Source organism: Dicentrarchus labrax, unplaced genomic scaffold (genome assembly GCF_905237075.1).
Source record: "Dicentrarchus labrax unplaced genomic scaffold, dlabrax2021, whole genome shotgun sequence".
Taxonomy (NCBI): domain Eukaryota; kingdom Metazoa; phylum Chordata; class Actinopteri; family Moronidae; genus Dicentrarchus; species Dicentrarchus labrax.
This window is the reverse complement of record NW_026136719.1, coordinates 31,877,139-31,899,940: the sequence shown is the minus strand read 5'-3', so window position 1 is coordinate 31,899,940 and position 22,802 is coordinate 31,877,139. Positions and strand designations below refer to the sequence as shown.

Sequence of the window (22,802 nt, the reverse complement as noted above, 5' to 3'; positions counted from 1 at the left end):
ACTAGAGCAGTGGTTCCACACCTTTTTCCTAAAGGGACCCCTTTCCTATCATTTAGTAAACTTAAGACCCATAAAAAAAGGACATTTTATGGATATTTCATATAATATTCAAAACTGTATAATGAACTCACTAACTGCAGAGAATTTGTGTAAAACAAGTGATTTGGATAGATTTTGAGCAGATTATTTTCTGTTTAGGGAACTTTATACAATTACCTGTCTGTTTTATGTATTGTCTTTAATAATTTTTTAACAATCATACAGACTAATCAGGCTTCTTTTAGACAAATTCAGTGTTTTCTTGTCCCTGACACAGGTTGGGAACCACTGAACTAGAGAGCAGTGTGTGAAAGTTAACTAAGAAAAGTCATTTATTTTGCTGCATGTCCACAACTACCAACAACCTTTGTTGCATGTCATACCCCTCTCTCTCCCCGTTTCCTGTCTGCCTCTTCACCTGTCACTATCAAATAAAGGAAAAAATGCCCTAAAATAAGCTTAAAAGACAAACAAAAAACACAAAGAATAGGTTCCCAACACTGTTGGTGCTTCAACCCCTGAACAATAGACCTGGTTGCTGAATCAGCTCCCGCAGTTCAGAAGACAGACAGCCCTGTCATTTTGATGGTCTGTTCATGTGCACACTCTAACACTGAACCAAGCTCTACGCTGAAGCTGCAGAGAGGAAGTCCAAGGTTTCCATATGAACCAGCATACACTGGGGGGGAGTTAAAAGAGACTGTCATCACCTACCCCTGGAAGAATCTTCATGTTGTGCAGAGCATTCTGTGCTTCGAGGGCTGATTTGCGAGTATAGTACGTTATAAAACAGCAGCCTGCCGGAGGAATGAAAGAGACACCCGTATCACACACCAGACTCAGTTACTGGATTTGGTGTGTAAGCTCATACATCTGCTACATGGAAGGTATGCACAACAGTACCACCACTAGGCCAGTATCAATCCAAAAAATGATGAATTATGTACAGTCATTACTGCCAGAATAATAATACACTATAATGTCATATTAGCCAAGTCCATCTAGTTTCTGTGGGGCCACAACATTTTTTTTACATTTTCTTAAAAGCAAGCAAGTGAATCCCATGACTACAACTCCAATGAAATACTATTTTGTGTGTGTGTGTGTTAGGCTGACCTTTGCTCTGTGGTGGATTCTGGCTGCGGTCTCGGAGAACATTAATCTCATAGACTGCTCCGTAAGGTTCAAATAGCTCACGAAGCTGCTCCTCAGACCAGGACCGCGGGATCTGTCCCACAAACATCTTAATGGCATCAACATCTGGTTGGTCGGGGTGGTCCAAAGATCCATTCATCTTCTTCCCACTACAAAGACAGATACCAGTGCATTAGTTAGAGGCTAAAACACACATGTTGATTTCTTATTTTTATAACTGCAACAATTCAACAACAGCATGCTGGGTTAATATGTAAAGTAGCTAATTTTTCCAGTGAAAATAATGACCAAGAGAAAGAGATCCATATGGAGGAAAGAGTTTTATTTTCTTTATTTATGATGCTGATTTTGTACAAAAAAAAATTCTGACCCACTGAGTGACCGTATGATTGAGTATGAATCATTTGCTTCCTTATAAGTTCTTGTTTAAAACTAGAGCTGTCAGTTAAACGCGTTATTAACGGCGTTAACGCAAACCCATTTTAACGGCCTCAATTTTTTTATCGCAAGATTAACGTTCTTTTTGGCCTAGCACACTTTGTAGTTTTTCTCACATGCTGTTGCAACAACTAGTAGCGTTAGAAAAAACTACAATACCACAGCGGATCTAGCTAGACCAGAAACAAAACAACAGGCACGCCGCACACACTTGTTTAAAAGTAGTAGACGTTACATTTTGAGTGGATGGCGAGCGCGAGACGCCGAAATGGATGCCAATAATATTCTGAATGGAAAGTTTACTTTTAAAAAGTTGCCAAATGGTTCCATTGACAAGACCAAAGTGTTCTGTGTGTTTTGTCGTTGTGAACTGAGCTATCATCGCAGCATGTCCAGTCTGAAATACCACTTGATGGTCAAGCACACAGCTGATGCGAATTCTCCGCCCCCTCGTCAAAGCCAGGCGACAATGGATGACTTCAGACAGAAGCAAATGGATACCACAACTAAGAACAAACTTACTGCAGCCATAGCTAAATGGGTGGCTACTGCATGTAGGCCTGTTAACGTTGTGGAGGACGAGGGTCTAGTATTTTTTTCCCTTTTATTGATGGACATTGATGGGTTACATTGTGTGAGAGTTTATTTGCTCCACGTGAGAATGTTAGTGTGAAATTGAACACTACAATATATGCCAATGTTGTTTTCAATAAAAACAACATTTGCACAAAGCAAGCCGATCCACTTTTCCATGTAGATAAGAGCATTAAAATGAGAAAAAATAATGGGACAAAAAGAAATCAAGGGACATTTAGAATAGATAATTTTTAATTGTGAGTTAACTATTTTAATTGTTTGACAGCACTATTTAAAACACAAATCTTAATATAGATAAAATAAAATAAAAATGTATTTACAGAACAAAATATATATACGTATATATAGTATCCCAAGATATCGCAATATACTGAATCGTACCCACCGTATCGTATTGCCAGATTCTTGCCAATACACATCCCCACTTCTCTCACACGCTTGGAAGAAGTTCACAACAAACCCGCTAAACATACAAGTTATCCATAAGGATACTTGTGGCCACGGCTCGGCCGAGCCAGTAACACGCAGTTAGGCTGTGAGTGTATTCAGGTTCTTGACTTAAGCAAACGTACTAATACCAACCCCACTACAAGTAAAAGTTCTGCATTCTAAACCTTACTAAGGTAAAAGTAAACTATTATAGCAAAATGTCCTAAAATGCAGTCAATGTTGCTGCATTAATGTGTATGTTGCATTTTACTGCTGTGGATGTTTATGATTGAGCTCATTTTAACTACTTTTTATACTGTTGGTAGTTTAATCTACAGGAATGCATCATATTCTGTGAGATTATCATATTTGTAGCGTGTCTGTCCTTGTGAGAACCATATATCTCTAAAAAGTCAATGATGTTAATGATCAGATGTACAATAACTAATTATTATAAATAATAATTAATGTTATGTATGTATTAATTGAATGTTTGTACTCATTGACCGATAATATATAGGCTACCAATATATCCTGCATCCCTAGATGTAAAAACAGGTGTGCTTAAAGGTGTACTTTGTCTTCTTAAATCTACTAGGAATTATCTGCTGCAATATTCTGCTCCCAACATTAATTTTTTTTATGATAGCTAAGAGGCAGACATGAAATGCGGGGAGAGGGAGAGAGGGGTTATGACATGCAACAGTCCCCTGCCTGAGAAATAATTACTTGGATTCATTTTTGTAATCGTGGAGGAAACTAGTTTGGAAGATGGGAACGTTTACATTCAGCAGCTGGAAATATTTAATTACTTTGATTTTTACAAACAAAACTGGATTTTGATTTTGTGGGGAGTAAACAAGTAATACAACTAGTAGTGCAACCAATGCCTGTTGGCAGGGAGTAAGAAGTAAAGTAATAATATTACTTTTGAAAAGAGTAATGAGTAATAAATGACATTTTTAGAGTAAACAGTAACAGTGACCAATACATCAGTTGGCCACTTTATCAGCCATCATCGGCTAATTGCAGATGAACTGTATTGCTGTCTATATCAGCTGATTAGTAACAAGAACTCATTGTAATGGAAAACCACAGGTGTATTTGAGCCATTTTATTTTCAGTGTCCCAATTGCAATTGTTGGTCCACTTGAGAGCTCTTTGACACACTGGTAGGAGTTGCCTGAAAGCATCACAGCTGAGCTGACCACTGACTGAGCAGTCTAAGTTTGTACGTCATGGTAAGGGGTTAGGAGTTGCTCATTTGATTGCAAAATAAAAGTACATGACTTGAATGATAATAAACCTTTATGTGTAACCCCAACTGGTCGAGGGAGATGACCACCCACCCAGAGCCGGGGTCTGCTCAAAGTTTCTGCCTGTTCAAAGGACGTTTTTTCATGCCACTGTCGCCTGTGCTTGCTCATGGTGGGAACTTAGAAAGGAGTGCGGTCTGGACCTGCTCTATGCGTCCTGAGATAACTTCTGTTACGAATTGGCGCTATACAAATAAAATTGAACTGAATAACCTAGGCTGAAGGCCTGTAGCATGTTTTGTCGTCAGCAGCACAGGAGTTGAGTGCATAGCCCATTGACATGTTTTACATGTATTATAGTCAGTAAGATAGTTCAACGAACATCGGCCCTATCATTTTCTCCCTTGTCAGTATTGTTAAAGCAAAATGTATAATTTTTTCAAGTTTTCTATAATCATGTATTATTGTGCAATTTATTATGAGCCAATGTATTTATCTTCTTGGTACACCTATGACACCTATAGCTAAATAACTTGCTTTGCTACCTACAAAAGATTAGATAACATTCAGCTATGATACTAATTTTTCTCCCTCTTCTGAGCTCAAGGCTAAGATGATCTTTAACATGTATTCAAAGATTACAAAAAGTGACTGTTTCTGCACCCCTGGGTCAGACCTGCAACATACACTCTGATGTATCAGCTGCCCTTTCAGCTGAAATAGACTGACTCTGTTACTCTTTTATTTCCACCACAAGTATAATGCTGACAGTCACTATAAAACACATGCTTGCAGTTCATCTGCTGCTGAATTAGTTTCCTAGTTTACCACAAACCTAGCTAATCTCATGGCTTGTCAGTACAGCAGAAGATAGCTAATGAGTTGTTAATGTATAGCGTTATACTTATTCTGCATAACTAACATAATGGGGAACTATATCTGTGACACATTTCTGGATGTGTCAGTACATTACAGTTGGTGCATTGGAAACAGGTTTGATCTGTTTGGAGAAATTATAGTTTCTCTCAAAAGAAAAAAATATTTTTCTTACATTACTTACATCAGCGGTTCTCAAACTGGGGTCCCTGGACCCCCCGGGGGTCCGCAAGCCATTGCTTGGGGGTCCACTAAATAATTTGCAATAAATTATTAAAGTTATGCCGTATCATTAAAAATAGCAAGTAAGTACACATGGGAACCACTGCGCCAATAAAACAAAAATACTGATCCAATTACTCCCGCTTACGTTAGCTTTCGGCCAATCAAAACTCTCAAAGGATTGTATCACGTAAATCTGACACACATCACTCACTCGCATCACTTTGCTCAGGACGCACTTAGCGTACAGCTCCTGCTGATGTTTAGCTAGTGGCGATGGACGCCTATTTAAGACCGTCCACTTCATCAAGTGATGCTAAGCCCAAACCAGCTAAACTGAGAAGATATGTCGACAGTTATCTCGAGCTTGGTTTTATTCAGAACAGCGACGGTAAGAGCACCAGCGGATCTAAAGGTAGTCATAAACAGTATCTTTATGTTGACATTCCCTTTTCATTGTTTTACATTCTCTTGTGATAGATGGACAGAAGCTACCTCATAAACTGTTGATTTTTCAGGTTAGAGACAACCAGTAGTAAAGGTTTGTCTGTCCATATTTATAGTCATTTGAAAATATGTCATCCTTATAAGGCTTGAATGGCCCTACCGTGTAAATATTTGTTCCTTTCCTCGAGAATGTGTTGATTTTTCGATTGTTGGTTTTATATAATCCCTCAAAGCGCTTTAGCCATGAAACTTGAAAAATTAACTGTGTTCATTAGGACTTTACCAGTCTTGTTACTGTTCATTTTCTGAAAGCTTTAAGATCTGTTACTTGAAAATTACAAATGCTGTGAGGTCAAAATGTAATCTGAATAAAAATGACCCTGTGTTTAAAAGTATAGAAATGGTATTAACATTTATTTATTCAAATTTAATTTGTTTAAGTTCATTTCTATGAAACTCGACGAAAGTATTTAGGTTGAAAAGTTTAAAATATAAATAATTCCTACAGCATCTAGGAGTACAAATGTCAGTAAACATATGTTTAAACGTTTGAGAACCCTCTGACTTACATTGGTTCAAAACATTAGTCATAAAGATACTTATTAAGTCAACTTATTAACATCCTGTTACTGTTATTAGTGACCGTAACATCTTGGACATCTTCATTATCTAAGCATCCCATGTCTAAGGATGCGATTATATTTAATGCTTCCATTGGGCCCTTGAAACCAATGCAAACCTGAAAGTGAGCACTGCCAGGGACAGGTCAGTATGAGGATGCACAATACAAACAAAATCAAATATGACAACAGACCTTGATATCAATATACAATGATCTACTGTGACCTTAATTCAGGGATGAAAATTGGTCCTTCCAGAGTTAAGATGCTCAAAAGACTATTCTGGGAAAGAAAAACTAACTGATAATGTGGTTATGATGACTGAAGTGGGAGAGGCATTCATTGTTGATTTCGGTTTGTTAGAGCCTGTTAAGCACAGAACTATGTCTCCTTTCTTGCACAAATAATATGCCAAGAATCAGAGACAGATTTACATAAGAATCTGAACTGGAATCAGAATCTGTCAAAAACAATACCCAACCTTTAAGGAAGGCAGCTAGGAAGTGCAGTAGGAGTGCTATGTACATGCAAAATGCGAGTAAGAGTAAGCAGTGTTGATTTGACAGAAAAACGGGTTTGATGTCAATGCATTAAATATTTAACTTTAGAAGCACAATGTGCCTGTTTAGGTGTCTGTTTGAATATTCAAACACTTTACCAAATATCTTACAAAAATAATTCAAACTTATTTCATATTGAATGTAAAAATTAGATTTACTTCTGAAACTTGACAACTGACAACTGCAAAGAGAAAACAAACCACCGAGAAAGGGGTACTGACACTCTGCAACACAGCTGCTCATGATTATTACAACATTAAATCACAAAAGACCTATCCTTCATAGCTGACTTCCAGAGACACAAGACAACCCTTGAAAACACAATACACACAGAACTGACCAGAGGGAGTTACTTACACAGGACTAGAATTCAAAGAGCAGTGGTCCACCATCATCTCAGGGAGAAAATCCAGCTTAAAAGAAGCCATGACAGCAAAATCTTTCTTGTTCTTTAACACGATTAAACTAAATTGACACTGTGCTCAGAGGGTGGTGGTAAACTCCAGATCGTACACTTGTTGGTAAGTTCCTGGCGAAGGGTATAATAAGGCAGCCAACAGTGCACCAAAGGCTGAGAAAAACAGTGTCCCACAACAAACCAATCCACATAGAGAACCCCGTCCACAGGAACACAAATACAGCAAACAGAATCTGGCTGAGGAACCACCTTTGTTTAAGATGGAAGAACAAATGACAGACACAAAGTGACAGGCCTTCAGGTTGGCTTTCCAGGTTCTGGGACTGGGACTAACCACTGCATAGAGATCATGGAGACAGAGGGCTGCTGGGATCACTGGGGACAGAGAGAGTAATGGCAATTTGGGGTCCCACAATCAAAGTGCTGATGATCCACGGCCTTTGTGAACATTTCTCCTAGGCCAGCAGATCTGGCTGCAGCGTCAGATAAACAGGGTGTCAGATTGATGGTGATAAGGCCCAGTGGGCAGAGGGAATGAAAGAGGGAGTGAATAGTACTCCCCAGCCAGTAGCTAATCCCTGGACTAGCCACACCAAGGGCTAACAATTAGGTTCCGGCCTGAGGGGGGCTGTGTTTACCCTGTTGTGCTACGGGCTGCACTCGTTTGTGTGCGATTTGTGTGTGTAAAAACAGAAGGGAGCCAATGTCAAATGGCACTGGCTTTGGTCTTTGTGCACCCCACAATGTGCGCACAAACTCACATGCACATACACACTCATGCCTACGAAATGAGATAAACTCCACGGATGTGTGCAACATCACTGGACTACAGTATCTGTATCCACCTGCCTTCAGGTAGCCGTGTGCTCAACTCAACAAAGGGGTTCTGCAGGTTTCAACAGGTTTGATTAAAGATGGTATTTAAGTCAACACTTTTGTAGTTGTGACAGCATGATCAATACAAATTATTCCCAGAAACACATTTAAAAATGAAACTGAAAAATGCACCTTTATACAAGTAGCGTTTATTTTTAAGACCTGTCAAAATCATATTTAAGATATGCAATTCTAAAGGTTTAAAATTCATATTTTAGACTTTTTTAGATGCTGCAACATAACCTTTTTTATATCTCTCATCACTCATCTAAGTAAAGCATATTTCTAATACCAAACACAAGTCTGTGAAATAACATAGCTAACAAAATAAGTGTGACAGCCATAAATAGAACCAGATGAAGGTCGCTTGAAAAGAAGGGTTTGAATAAAATAACATAATTAGATTAAAAAATAATAATAATAAAAAACTATAGACAAGAAAATGGTCCATCCAATGAGCAAAAATGTTAGGCTGTGCAATAAATGGGAGGAGGTTCAGAATAAAATGTCTCCTAGGCAAAAGTTATCATAAGAGAGTGGGCTTATGGAGGTTTTTCTTCAGTGGATCCCAAGATACCACGATCACTGGTAAAAGTGGGTTCTGCTGATTCCAGCTATGTGTTCATTCATGTCTGACTGGGTTATGTGTATGACGAAGCAGTATGACACTATAAACAGTATCAATCACTGTACCGTAATTATAATACCATCAGTGCATGTACATTTTTACTTACGGTTGTGGTTAAGTTGTTTACAGTTTTTTTATGTATGTACTGACTAATTAACTGTGTAAGGCATATATATATGGTGGTAAGGTGTGAGCAGTGGGTTACTGGGTGCTGACAGATTTTCTATAACCCTGTTGTCTCCCCAAACATCAGAGGACAGAGTAGAGTAGGCTGAAGGCTCCTTACCCCCCTAGTGCCAAGTTGGAGACTTCCGAGTTAGGGAGGGGGAGTGTGGGCTGTCCAGTCTGCTCCGGAGACACATACAGGGTTTCAGGGTCCAGGCTATCCATCCAGGGCCTTGCACTACTTCTACTAACATACACAAAAATACACATAAAAACACATTTAACAGAGACTCAAAACATGAATCAGTTACCAAAGTGGAAAACACAAACGGGTGGTAAAGTCTGCCTCAAAAACAGGAACATGCAGCGACATCCAAGACTGATAAAAAAAAATTACTTGTAAGATCATCCAGCCTTAGTACTTGGTACCAGAGATTACGTATGGGAGTGGGAGTAGTCAATCAAAATAAGACATTCACAGTTGACAGTGATAGACAACCAAAGGAGGAGCCTGCTCTCTGCTAAGATGAATAACAGGATCAATACAATTAAAGCTTTACTTTTTTCTGCATTTCTCAGATGAAACTTAAAAAGGACCAGTGTGTAGCATTCAATGACATCTACCAGTGTAGTTGCAGATTGCAACAATATGAATACAGCTCAAGCTTCTAAGCATGTAGGAGAAACTACGATGGTCGCAAACCTTGCCTCTAGATTCAGTGTTTGGTTTGTCCATTCTGGGCTACTGTAGAAACATGGCGGTTCAACATGGTGGACTCCATGAAAGAGTACCAGCTCCCTCTGTAGATAACAACAGCTCATTATAAGGTAACAAAAACACAATGATTCTTATTTTTAGATGAGCTATGAATATTATATTCCATTTGTGACATTAGATCCTCCTAAATGTTACACACTGGACCTTTAAGTTCTTCTGTTGGTTGAAAATGCATTTGAACTTCAGTATTTGGGTTGTGCCAAGCAGCAGTGATGCAGGCTATATTTGTTTCATGCAGACAGAACATCATTTCAAACCTTAAAACAAACCTTGAAACAAAAAAAACCATTCAAGTGTGGAAGCAAGCCTTTGTAAAAACCAATATTCTCATTATTAATATTCCAATATTGTGATTGTTGTGGAAAGAATGTGCCCAAGAAAAGCTGACTAATTCTGAGACACTGTTTCTTTCTCTCTCAAGATAAAACCACTACCAACACTAATTCAAAGTGAAACTGCAGCTGACTGAGTAACAAGATACACACACCTGCCCCACACCCCCACCTAAACAGGACATGGCTACTAGAGATCGCATGATCACAGACTGCTGTGGAATGGGTACATGACCCTCAAGACCATGCAGTGGTCCCCTATTAGCCCTGGAGTCAGAAACATTAACTGCAGAACTGGCCGTTCAGTTTGTGGGTGTTTCGAAAGAAAGGTCCAGTGTCTCACAGCCACAGGAACTCTTAGTTGTCCTAATTTATGGATGCGACTTAGAAAGACTAAACATTACAGTAACTAAACAAATCCACACTAAATCTTATATGGAGTAAAAGCAATGCTACACTGACCGATGTGGGTTTCCTGGTTCAAAGTGTGGTCTGCTATACTTAAGGGGACCTCAGGCTGTAATGTTGTGTGGAAAAATTAACGGCAATTCACAGATGTCAGCACCGTGATAGAGCTGCAATACTGGGAGGACAATAAACACTTTTGATTTAAAAAAAAGTTAGGATTAGGATTTTGTATACCGTTATATCCTGAATACGTACACATAAAAAGCTCAATACTGGAGAAGTTGAGTGTATATCATGGTGTAGATGTGTTCCTCCAGCAACAATGATACTTCTGATATACATCTACATAGAATTTTTAATTTTATTTGATGATTTATAATATTGATTGATTTTAAAAAGATAGTAAGTTAGTGTTAAGTGTGTTCATGTTGCAACAGTTGCCTATGGGATGTGAAATCCAGGAAGTACATTTTTAAAGCTGGAGCGAGAATTTCTTTCTCTGTCTCAGCGTTTGTGAGTCAAACAGTAGATTTAGCACAATGCTACAAGGCATTTGAGGTTGAATACCTTGATTGGCCAACAGCAGAGCATTATCCAATGATGTTGGATTGCATAGTGGCAGAAGCTGACCCAGCAGCAGCTCCACTGTTTGGATACTGCGGTCACATTGAAATGATCGAAGAGGGCACATTTTCTCACACAGTGACCTTGCTGGTCTGAGCAGAGTCTACAGTGAACACTGACTAATTCGCCTTTCATTTTTAATACACATTTTCTACTTACACTTTGTATGAAACCTTTCCAACTAGATCAGAGTTATGGTTCAGTTCAGTTCATATAACTGTACTGTTTCTGTGACTAAAAACTAATCTTAACTTTTTTTAGTTAACCCTTCCCAGACTAAAACTGAGCTTTTCCAAAAGCCAGCCCAGTGAGGGTCCGGGCTTTGTGTCAGTAAAGTTGATAAGAAAACCTTTGGTTGCCTCCAACTTTCTCTGTGATCATTCACTGTCAATCTCAACATGGCCAAACACACACCAGAGTTGTTGTCATTAACCTGTTGAGTTTGACAAACAACACTTCAAGTATAAAATAATAATTTATCACCACAGCACAGCAGCCTGGAAATATCAGCCATTTATGGGCCGTGAAAATGAAAAAGCCATTTCATACTCTCATTCATACTATACTATGAATTTGGCTGTATTAAAAACAGCATAGTTGACCACAGAGAGCAGAGGAGAATGAATAGAGGTGTAACGGGCTGGCACTCTGCAGAGTAAGCAGCTGTAGCCTGGTCACAGGCGGGGGGGGGCTGCATGGCAGAAAAATAAAAGGATCCCTTTCTGTCGAACTTTTTCTGTGATCATGAATTTGCTCAGCTGTCATTAAACTGTGTTTATGCTGATAATGTCAGACAATGTCGCAACCATAAAATAATGATAAACCAACTAAAAAAGGGAGGAGGGGGAGATTTGACCATTTTTATGTCGTGCAGGTGTTCATAGCCTAGAAATGCTAGTGTGGTCACACAAAAGCGTAATTTAAAATCATGTACACATAGTTTTACTGCTGAGTCCTTACTGTGACTGTGACTGTGGCTGCGGCTGGCGGACACGTGTCCAAAGCCATGCTGTCCTATTTCAAAGTGGGATTTGTCCACCTCATCAAAATCACATAGATTTCAACGCATTCTGGTTGTCGAGTTTGTTAAAATACTACTTCAGAGTGTGTGCTTGGTTAACATTAGATACACAGATCCTTTAAAAGGACCAGAGCGTAGCATGGATGTATAGAGAGAACTGGATACAGCGTTGGAGGTAGCACTACGTCCATTCCGATGAAAGCTGCTCAGTGCCACATGAAGCCAAGAAAGCCACTTCCTGCTGTAAAGAAGAGACACTTCTTTGACAATGTAACCTCGTGGAAAAAGGTATTTTTGGGCCAGTGTGTGACAGACACCATTGCTGTGACTGTACTTCGGCTACTATGTCAAATTGAAGACGACCTGCACCTCTGTAGATAACAACAGCTCATTCTAAGGTATCAAAAACACAACGATTCTTATTTTCAGCTGATTATACACTAATGAAAACATACCTGTAAGTATTATATTCCATTTCTGACAATAGATCCTCCTCAATGTTACACACTGGACCTTTAAAAGTGCCACTCTGCTATACTTCTCTTTAGACTTCAGTGGTAATAACTTGTCACAAGTCTTTTTGTACCATTTTAACAAGGTTTCTTCATTTCAGTCCCTCAACCTGACAGATCCTGATAGTGGGAGGGGTTAACAGTGGCGACTTCCGCGTTCGGTGACATCACGTGCGTACCCTCTTTTTGGATATATATAGCGTTAACTAACTCTAACCCTGTCACAAACACCGCACCGTTCCTACTTCACTGCAAATGAAACGTAACATCACAGTTCAGCCATGCACACCAACTCTATCATGACGTCATTTCAGCCACAAATTACTGTCAACACATTAGTCATATTGGCAAGCTGCCGTCCAGCCCTTAACAGTACAGTCTGTATGAAGCCCGACAACCAGCGGTGCTAATGTTAGCTGTGAGCCGGCCGACGAGCGACCTGCGAAGCGACAGCACCGTGGGTCTGTTATGGTAACGTTAGCTAGCTACAGTACATTTTGACAACTTAAAATGACCAACTTACCCGTGTTTTTTACGCCACTGTTAATTGGACTTGTGCTTAAGACAAAATGTCGTTTAGGATGTTTGCTCACAACACAACGTTATTTACGCTGTACTTTTGTAAACAAGCCGACGACTACATAGGTGAATTAGTTGTTGTCTGTCACTTTGGAGATTTAGCTAGCAGCCCCTGTGTAAAATGGCAGTCTCGCCTGAACCGTTACCACTCGACAGCTGCAAGGGGGCGGGGGGTGGGGGGCACCGGGAAGAGCCTACGTTATACGCCATATGTGCTTTGAGGTTGATTCAGATAGTTGGATCTGGCATTTTATCGTTCAGTGGACAAACTTTTCTTTGTGGGAGACCCTGGCATTCAGTGCTGTTTGAGACGGTAGTGAAAGTTCACCTACCAGTTCCCTGTTTTGGAGTGGAACGTGGTACGGTCCACTCAGAGGAACCCTATCATGGACTAATTTCCCACAAGCTCTTTATGTGGTCTATCTTTTATTTATTATGATGCATGAATCCAGTTTAACAAGTATAAATAAGTACAAAATATGCACCAGCTGAATAAATATAATATAAAACCTAATTCCTTCAGAGCAACAACATAACTTCATATCATCCCTATTAAAGATTGTCCAATAGTCCACTGAACTTCTGAAAATGTCAGCTGTTTTGTTTTCTAACTGAAAAACAAAACTTAAAAATATTTAACAAGGATCTTTTAAATTTGGTTAATAAAGAATAAAGGTAATAAAGATATGTACTGAGTGGGGATATTTGACAAAAATAAAACTGTCACAAACACAACACTAACTTCAAATTTAACAGTAAACCTCACTGGAAAGTAAACAACCCAAATAAAACTAAAATACATCTTTGAACTCGAGAGAACAAAAATTATATATATTTATATATATATGCAGTCCTTAAAACAATATAGACAGATAGGATAGATGATAAACTATACTAAACTGTAGTAAATAATAAATAAAGTAGTGCATGACATCCTACCACCAAAGATTGCAAATGTATCCTTTATTTCCCTCTGTTCTTGTAATGTAACACTCGTGATGTAATATACACACACACACACACAAACACACACACACAAACACACACACACACACACACACACACACACTCAATAAATGGGTGTATGAAATGCTGAGCAGGCCCAGTTGACTCTGATTTTGTCAGAGTGATAATATAGTAGTAGGTATTGGGTTGCAGCACATAAACCCCTCATTACAAAGGCTGAAACACATTTGTGTTCAGTGGTGCAAAAAACAATACACTGGTGTACAGAATCATGGAAAAAAGTGATGTGGTCAGATGAATCACCCTTCACCATATTATCCACAAGTGGACGAGTGCATGTGTGGCATACACCAGAACGGTACAGACCTGAATGCTTGTGAGTGAGGGGATTCAGTGGCTGTTATGCTGTGGGGGGCATTTTGCCGGCATGGTATGGGTCCACTTGTCCCTTTAGAGGGCTGGGGCAATCAATACAAAGTAGTTCTGAGTGATCACCTTTATCCTATGATGAAACATTTCTATTCTGATGGGATTGGTCTCTTCCAGGATGGCAATGCTTCCGTCCATGGGGTACGAGGGTCACTGAACCATACCAGTTATACACATCACTGCACTTTACATAAAGTACCATTTACAGTTGATGTACCCGTTGAGCAGAAAGTGTTCTGGTATGGCTGATCCAGTAGAGAGGTGTTGGAGTTGGTTTGCAGGTGTACTAACATACTATAGCACTGAGCACTGGAAAAAATGCTACATCCAGATGTGTGGGGGCAGAAGCACATATGTAAAGATGAGTATTTTGATTAGTATGATATGAATCACATGCTACGGCCTTCACAGTCACCAGATCTCAACGTATGAGCACCTATGGGAGATTCTGGACTGACATGTTATGTGACTCTTTCTACCACTATTGAGGGAATATCTTTTTCCCAGAAGCGTTCCAGAGACTTTTAGAACCAGTCATAAGCACACTGAAGTTGTTCTAGTGACATGTGGTGGCCGAAAACCTTACTAAGACACTTGACGTTGTTTTTCCTCCTCTAATTTGTCAACCGTCTATATATAAATATATACGTATATTAATTTATTTATATATACACATCAGCCTGGTATAACTTACCTAACTACAGATGTACTGATGTACTTATGTTGGAACAATGGGCAGTCCCTTTTTTTTTTTTGTCTTTCCTGGATCAGTCATCATAGCAGCTGACAAAGGTCCAGCCATAGCATAATAATTAAAATTCATAGAAAAACGTATAACTTTATAATAATACTTAAAGAAATTAATAAATAGAAATGAACTGTTTTCTGATTGTTCCTGGTATCCATCAGTCACCAGCACATTCATTTATTAAGAGTATACAGTACAAATACAGTAATACAGTAAATGTACTATACATACAGATGTCTTAAAACAGACAAGAGCAATAAATTAACTACAATAAATTCCATTAGGTAATGTCATGTTTGCAGTGTTCACATCAAGGAAGAAAACTGTTGTTGTTGCATCACGACATTGAGTTCTCTTTCATCTGATGTGTTTCAGTTTCTGTTTTACTACTGACAAACCGACTTTCACCTGTGTGATGCAGGTAGCCGTTATGGAAGTCCAGTGCTGTCAGCCTCCTTCTCAGGAGCACTGCCTTGAATCCCACCCAGCCATCCTGGAACAGGGAACGCAGATCAATACAAATGTTTGTGAGGAGAAAAAATAAATAAATAAATAAATAAATATAGTCTGCAATATACTGTATTGTAACCCCTGTATTGTGACACGTATCGCATCCGCAGACTCTGGCCAATACACAGCTCTATTGCTGTTCATAAAAACTTGACACTTCCTCCAGTTTACCTGTAGCCTTGATAAATTCAGCATGATGTACATTTCCACAGCACTAATTCCATCAGTACACCAGTCATGTCATACTCACTACTCTTGTAATAAAAACATTCTTTTAACTCAAAAAAAGATCAAAAGCAACAGTTCAAGCTAAAGTTCTGCTTGAATTTATTTTTATTGTTTGGTAAAAAAAAAACTTCTATTAATGCAACAGAACACTTCCTGCAGAAATGTTTCACATTAAAAGACGTTTAAGGACTCAAATGGCAAAATATCTCCCTGTCCTTGAAGCTGAGGGTGAAACATTTACAGGAAGACTTGGTTTTCACAGACTGCCGGTTAACGGCGATAGAAAAAACGGCAAAGCAAAAGTGATTTGGAACGGTTAATGAATGAGGATGGTATTTGTTGTAAAAAGAGAAAGTGATAGCAGAGTGCTGAGTATTACATAACTGTTGTTGTACTGATAGAACACTGTGTTGTATCACAGCATTGCTCATCATGATGACTTTTAAAAATGATTCATGGGGTATTATAATGTGTCCTTTATTATAGCCAACAGTAGAGATGTGATAGGAAATTATGACAGAACATGCAGCAAAGCTCCCTGTCCAGACTTGAACCAGACTTACACCTAAGGAACAATTTTCTAAGTATACTGTAATATAATTAATTATTGGGTAGTGAAAAGAAGGAGTCAACTAGAGAAAGCAGGCAGACAATTGAAAATACACAAATGTTACAGGTACGTGTATTATTTTTGTCAAATTCACTTGATTATTGAACAAGATTTCAGAAAATATTTCATTTGCAATGACGGAAAGTAAACTGTAAAACTGTGTGTATACTGTGTGTATACATAGTCAGTACTATTTTAGAGTTTAACAGAGTTGGACAGACCTTACAGCGGACAGCCAGAGTATTGGACTCCTTCTGATAGCTCACTGAGCCAGGGACTGGTTGCGTCCTGTGATCTGAAAAATACATGTCAGTGATATGTTTGGTTATTCTTATCCCTGTATAAATATTTCTAACATTATCAATGTTTGTCTGTCTGTGTGGAGAATTTATTGGACTCAACATCACCACGATTCCTCACTCACTCTGCGTTCTAGCTGTCTGGACTTTGCTGCATTTAGCTTCTCCATCCGGTCAGCCATTTAATGAAGGACTAAAGCCATAATGTATCCTTATAAGTGTGTCCAGTGTGTTATATTCATATTTCTGACTATGTGGTCTGATTTAGGGACACACCTGCACACATAGAAGACTGTGATCAGAAACCTGGATCTGCTGTTTCTATCAGAGTAACCCTGGCTATTTAAGCTTCTAGAAACAGGATTGAGGCTTATTTCACTTTCTGAAACGAGAATGATTTTTACATTCACAAACATACAAACTAGACACTGTTAACTTGATATATATAAAAAGCCTGCATGTGTTGTTAGTGTACTGTAAAAAACTTAAATTAAAAGCAGGGTCCTAAATAGACGCAGGTGTCCTTTTCTAGATTGGTGTAGCTACACATTTAACAACTAATGGCCGGTCTCAATTTGAAGCCTGGTCCTGATTTTGGGTGCAAATAGACACTCTGGTCCAAAAAATCTGATTTTACCAAACTTACCTGCTAATGAAATGTGACATTTTCCTACAAAATCCAGAAGTTGTACTGTCTTGCCCATCCATATGGTCCTCAAAGGTATCTGATGGCAGAGATACAGATCATTACAGTGACATTCAACAGTCTTCCAGTGCTCAAACTGAACAACGGTCCCGACCGGTCATCCTTACCCGGAATCCGATAGAACGATACAGGCGATCGATTTGGTCACATGTCTGTTCCTCCCACACCACAAAGCTCATGGAAGTGTTGATTTTCGGGGCTGTTCAAGGAAAATAATGTGTAAGTTGAAAGAATTTCTCGTTTTATATTTTATATTTCCTTTGTAGTTCAGACCTACGTACCGAATGTAACACCCGTCTGTCCTTGCTCCCTTTTATGTGCCATTCTCTCAGACAGCGTCATCAACGTATCGATCAGCTGCAATCCAGAATACAGATACAGCAACTGTGTTACCATGTTAGTGAGACGATAAGGTAACCCTCTTCTACCAGCCGTGTCCCAGCAACTCACCAGATGTGCTCCCTTAGAGGCTAGGGCAGCTCCGAGCTCTTCAACAGTACATTTCTCGGGGACCGGATGGAGCTCCTGGTTGACAATGGGGCCCACATCAAACCTGGTGATGTGACATTTTGAATGTTTATAGTAAGGCAAAAAATAAAAAATAAAAATAGGAAGAACACTTAAGTTTTTCCCTCTGTATACCTGTGAGGGCGGATCTGGATGATGGTGACCCCTGTCACAGTGTCACCATGCAGGATGGTGTGGACGATGGGTGCTGAACCTCGCCACCTCGGCAGCAAGCTGGGGTGAACATTCAAAATCCCGCTGCACAGACACACATACAGATTATATACCATTTATAATTTCATTCTGTCTGTGTAGATCAGACTTAATGTTGAAGTATATGTAGTGGTCAGGGCTCCAGGCTAACACCATCCTGCTGCTGTGGGAATAATGTATATACATCATCAGTCAGCTAATACTATCATAACATTCAGTAGCAGACATGTAAGTATTGGTGTATATGTTATCATATAGCCATTAAATACATTGATTTACAATACTACGGCAAACAGCACAGAGTAAGAGAGAAGAAGCAGCTCTCAGCAATGTCAACTAGAATTGCTTGACACTGATTATGTTACATTTTTTAACATGTTAAAGAATATTTAACTTTAATAATGTTCAAAAATTCACGATATCAGCTGCATATCGGTAATGCTGCTCTAAAATCTGTATCAGTCGCAAAAGTCGCAGTCCCATATCGGTAACGCTCTAATATACTAAATATTGTTTTGGATAACAATGTTATACAATTTCAGGCAGTTGTCTTCTCTCCACCTAGGACCCTGAAGAGACAAAACATTTATTTAAAGCTGTAGTAGGTAATGTCTTGAAAATAACCTTTTTGTCATTATTGCTGAAATTCTTGGCTCTTACTGGTTATTTCCATTCAGGCCCAATGAATATTTGCAAATCCCATTAGGAGCTCTAGGAGGAGCCAGAGGTACCGGATTGTTTCACAGATTATCTGTCTCATGTACTACTGTCAGGATATAGTGAAAGTTTCAGCACATATGACAAAAGTGGTGGTGAATTCTTGGTTTAGAAGCAGTTACTGATATGATATTCATGGCCAAAACACCGGCAACGTTCATGCGGAAGCCGAAGGGCAGTACCTGCTCCAGCTCGTGCGAGCTGACCAATCAGAGCAGTGCTTTTTGGAAGGGGGGCGTTAAAGAGACAGGAGCTGAAACAGAGTGTTTCAGACAGAGGGCGCAAAGAGGTGCTGCAGCTAAGGGCAGTATAAGAAAAATAATGTGTTTTTTGAAAACTAAAACCTGTAAACCTATTCTAGTAGACACACCAAATGAAATTATGAACCTGAAAATTTGCATCAAATGTCTCCTTTAACTGAAACTGTTTCTATATAGTTATTCTTAATGCCTGTTCCTGAGTTAAATTCACCTTGAAATCAAAGAAAACAAAGTGGTAGAAAGACTTCTGTTCTTGTCCACAAGGGGCGCCAGACTCAACACAAAATGAAAGTTCGTTGCAGGATCTTAAACTAGTCAGACCCCAGCACACACTTCTAGTGGGTCATGAGTATGACTGAGAGGGATAATGTTTGTATGAGTCCTGCATAGTTTGCCTTTAAAGCTTGGAGATGAGTTTTCTATCGGACAGCCCCTCGGTTTAGGTTCAGTGTGTACTGAGAATGGTGTCATCATCACATTTAAGAAACAACATAACTTGTTATGGATCACGTGGCCTCCGCAGACCGGGGTCAAGCAACAGTCCACAGTTTTTAACACATCACAGACAGACAAAAGGTGCTCACTGTGGAAACTTATTGATCAGCTTCTCAGGGAGTAAACAGCCAAAAGACACCACCACGCCAACATCAAACTGTCCGTCCACCTTGTCAGGGGGCCAGCTGTGGAGTGGAAGGCGGTTCTGTTGAGCAAACCTCTTTACCGGGACGTCACCAGACAAAGTAACGACTTCGAGGGACTCCACTACCCCTCCACTGGAGCTCCTGCAAACAGAACCCGGAGGTCAGTTCTTCCGAGATAAACTACAACAAACTACGTAATGGTAGTTTAGACACAGAAACTAAAAACATACACAATATGGCAAAAGAATGCATACACCCACATAAAATATCTGCACTCCTAAACATTCAACCAAATGTGATACTTGACCATGTGACACAATCACCGCGGGCATTAGCCTGCTGCTATAACAGCCCCCACTCTTCTGGTCTCTGGCTTTCCACCAGATTCTGGAACCTGGCTGCAGGGATTTACTACCATTCAGCCACAAGAGCATCAGTGAGGTCCAACACTGATGCTGGGTCAGTGTTCGGGTTACAGGGGGAGCCAGTGGGGTGGGCTTAGCTCCCCCAAAAAAGACCTAAGCTCATCTGGAAGCATTAAAAGTCTGGATGGGGGTCTAGAAAAACTGATAGATCCCCATTAGCATTTCAAATGCTGCAATGAATGATATAGGAAATACATCAAAACTACTTGTAATCTGATGTCTTGTTGGTCATTTTAAATGTGAACCTCAGCTCTGCAGTGTGTCTGTCTTTATCTTCTGTCACTAATGATGGAAATAGAACAATTATCAGCCAGTCTGATTATTGGATTTCATATTCAGCATTTTTCTGATTATATGTTTTTTTTTTTCCCCAAATCAGATTGCTGATAAAATAAATAGATTCAATAGCATGCTATGTTGGCTCTAATGCAGACCCCTCTCTGTCTATGTGCCCACAGCACATCTGATTGGTTGCACAGTAGAGTAAGAGGTTTTTAAAGAAAATGTTGAAATATTGATGCTAGGAGTGGCTTGAAGCTTTGGGACCTAAAGCATCGATATCTGACAACCTGGGAATGAGATTAAATCAACTATTAATCAACTATCTTTCTCGGCTCTGATTGGTTGTTTTCATTCGGGCCCGGTGGATTCTTGTAAACACCATTAGGAGCTCTAGGAGGAGCCAGAGGAACCTGAATGTTTCACAGATTGTCTGTCTCATGTTCTACTGTCAGGATATAGTGAAAGTTTCAGCACATATGACAAAAGCTTATTTTAATGAAAGTTACCTACTGCAGCGTTAAGTTTACATTTAATTGCAATACTTTTTTCAGTATCATTTCTGGCACTTTGTTATTTTATTTATATAATTACATGTGTAACATTTAAGTTGCTATTCATGCAGCTTTAACTTCAAACATAACTAAACCAGTAAGTAGTCAGGGGCCAGTATGGAAGCTCACTGCCCCTCTGATGCTCTGTGATCCAGCTCAGACTGGAGTGTGTGTGTGTGTGTGTGTGTGTGTGTGTGTGATATAATGCAGTATGCCCTGCAATGTCATTCGTATCACTTGTAGCACTGTCACCTGCTGGAATTGAGGAGTTTTAGAGATTCCACAGCGAAATGATCCGTGCCAAAGAACAGGAGCCTCCATGGGGGTCCTGACGAGGACATGAGCCTGCAGAGCCGCCGCGGTCCCCCATCAGTCGGCCTCCAGCCGGAGTGTGTACAGCAGCTCTGGAGGTGGTGGAGGACTCTCACAGAGGCTCCAGCTGTCCTCATCCACATTGTTAAAAGAAACACTCCACAGTGTCAGTGCGGACACTAGTTCCGTTTCTGTGACTGTAGTCGGTGTGTCCTGAAAGTGTCCGCCATGTTTCCTATTACACTTCCGCCTCCGTCTTCTTCTTCCGTGTGGATGGTGACTGGCGAACAGGCGTACTGCCACCTACTGGCTGGTGGAGGAGGTGGCGGGATAAAGTATGTACTTCATGTGACTGGATTTCTAAAGCTCTGACAGCCCTGCGCAGTGTTGAGTCCAGAGATAACTGAAGCTGAATGGTTAAAGCTGCAGCAGGTAACTGTCGGCATACAAACATAATCTAACAAACAGACAAAACAAACAACCCCCCAAAAATACCTCTGACATATATACAGTACCTACACACACCTACACACATCTGCACAGTAATAGGACTTTTCTCATCAGTTTCATCCATTCACAGCCAATCTGCCATAGTCAAATCAGGGCCGTAGTCAGGATTTCGAAATACTGAGGTCAATGAGCCCAAGCTAACTAGGGTGGGTTGAAGTTGATTCATGTCTGTCACATAATGTAATGAGTTACATTTTTAAGACATAGAGATAGGTGACAGTTTTAAGGAAAATCAACACAAACCTTTCTAGTCTCTGGAACCCTGTCCATTCTCCCCCAGGTTCCACCGATTCACATCATTCTCATTCTCATCAAACCATTCAACGACCCCTCACGTTCTGTAGGAAAGAATCTGTCATGTTTCTCTCATTCATCCAGGTTTTTCCTTCCATATGTCTCCCATCTGTATATAAATCTCAGTGTCCTCAGTGCTATCTACAGGCCTGAGTCTCTTTAACCAAAATGTAATATTTATTCAAATTTTAAAAAAAAGAAATTTGTAAGAATTTATATAGTTTAAGTGCTGAAGTCAAACTTTCTTAAGGTATGTGATGTAGACTGCAAACAGCTGCTTAACCTGAAAAGATCTTGGAAACCAGTTGTCAGGGAAATCATAAACCTCTCGGGCCTTGTATCCTAAATTGATTCATATATGATAAAAGATTTCTATGAAAAGAATCACAAGTCTTTTAGAAACCAATGCAGCAAGCAACTGTATGCATTTCATAATGTTATTAATCAACTACTGTATAACTGAAAAACACAGACCACCCTCACACTGCGGTGACAGCCAAAGAATCAGTAGGTAGTCTGCAGCTCAATCCAGCTTCCAGCTCATTTCATAACTGAGGTGTCTCACCTAAATCTTCCTACTTCCCCCCCAAAAACATTAACTGCTAGATCCCGGC

General features: G+C 39.7%; 2 protein-coding genes across 10 annotated transcripts in view; both read right to left on the bottom strand.

The window, feature by feature from the left end:
• The window catches only part of celf1 (cugbp, Elav-like family member 1), a 30,375-nt gene extending 17,253 nt beyond the window's left edge, over positions 1-13,122 (bottom strand). For 6 of the 8 annotated variants that reach the window (XM_051380168.1, XM_051380170.1, XM_051380174.1 and 3 more), the window contains exons 1-3: positions 8,848-8,970; positions 1,156-1,343; positions 754-836 (exon numbers count right to left, since the gene is read on the bottom strand). In XM_051380168.1, the coding sequence (XP_051236128.1) occupies positions 754-836; positions 1,156-1,343; positions 8,848-8,951 (375 nt within the window). In that variant the 5' untranslated portion in view covers positions 8,952-8,970. Of the gene's footprint in view, positions 1-753; positions 837-1,155; positions 1,344-8,847; positions 8,974-12,924 lie in introns of those variants that run through there. The other 2 variants (XM_051380173.1, XM_051380172.1) reach the window with 2 other exon arrangements.
• Positions 13,123-15,256: 2,134 nt separating this feature from the next.
• Positions 15,257-21,659, bottom strand: mtfmt (mitochondrial methionyl-tRNA formyltransferase). 2 transcript variants are annotated; one of them, XM_051380109.1, is made up of 9 exons: positions 21,325-21,659; positions 19,758-19,955; positions 18,119-18,241; positions 17,927-18,029; positions 17,758-17,833; positions 17,584-17,675; positions 17,417-17,495; positions 16,693-16,766; positions 15,257-15,616 (listed from the first exon to the last, which is right to left on the bottom strand). In XM_051380109.1, exons 1-9 carry the CDS (start codon positions 21,525-21,527, stop codon positions 15,461-15,463), a joined length of 1,104 nt encoding a protein of 367 aa, XP_051236069.1. In that variant the 5' UTR covers positions 21,528-21,659; the 3' UTR covers positions 15,257-15,460. The 2 variants fall into 2 exon arrangements, with proteins under 2 accessions (XP_051236069.1, XP_051236071.1); XM_051380111.1 differs by lacking the exon at positions 19,758-19,955 and having other exon boundaries at positions 21,325-21,646.
• Positions 21,660-22,802: the final 1,143 nt, after the last annotated feature.

Coding starts and splice junctions, on each gene's coding strand:
- mtfmt (XM_051380109.1), bottom strand. CDS start 21,527: ATGTGGATGAGGACAGCTGGAGCCTCTGTGAGAGTCCTCCACCACCTC. Junction 17,676..17,757: donor ACAGACGGGTGTTACATTCG/GTACGTAGGTCT, acceptor TTCCTTGAACAG/CCCCGAAAATCAACACTTCC. Junction 16,767..17,416: donor ATGTCACATTTCATTAGCAG/GTAAGTTTGGTA, acceptor TGTATTTTTCAG/ATCACAGGACGCAACCAGTC.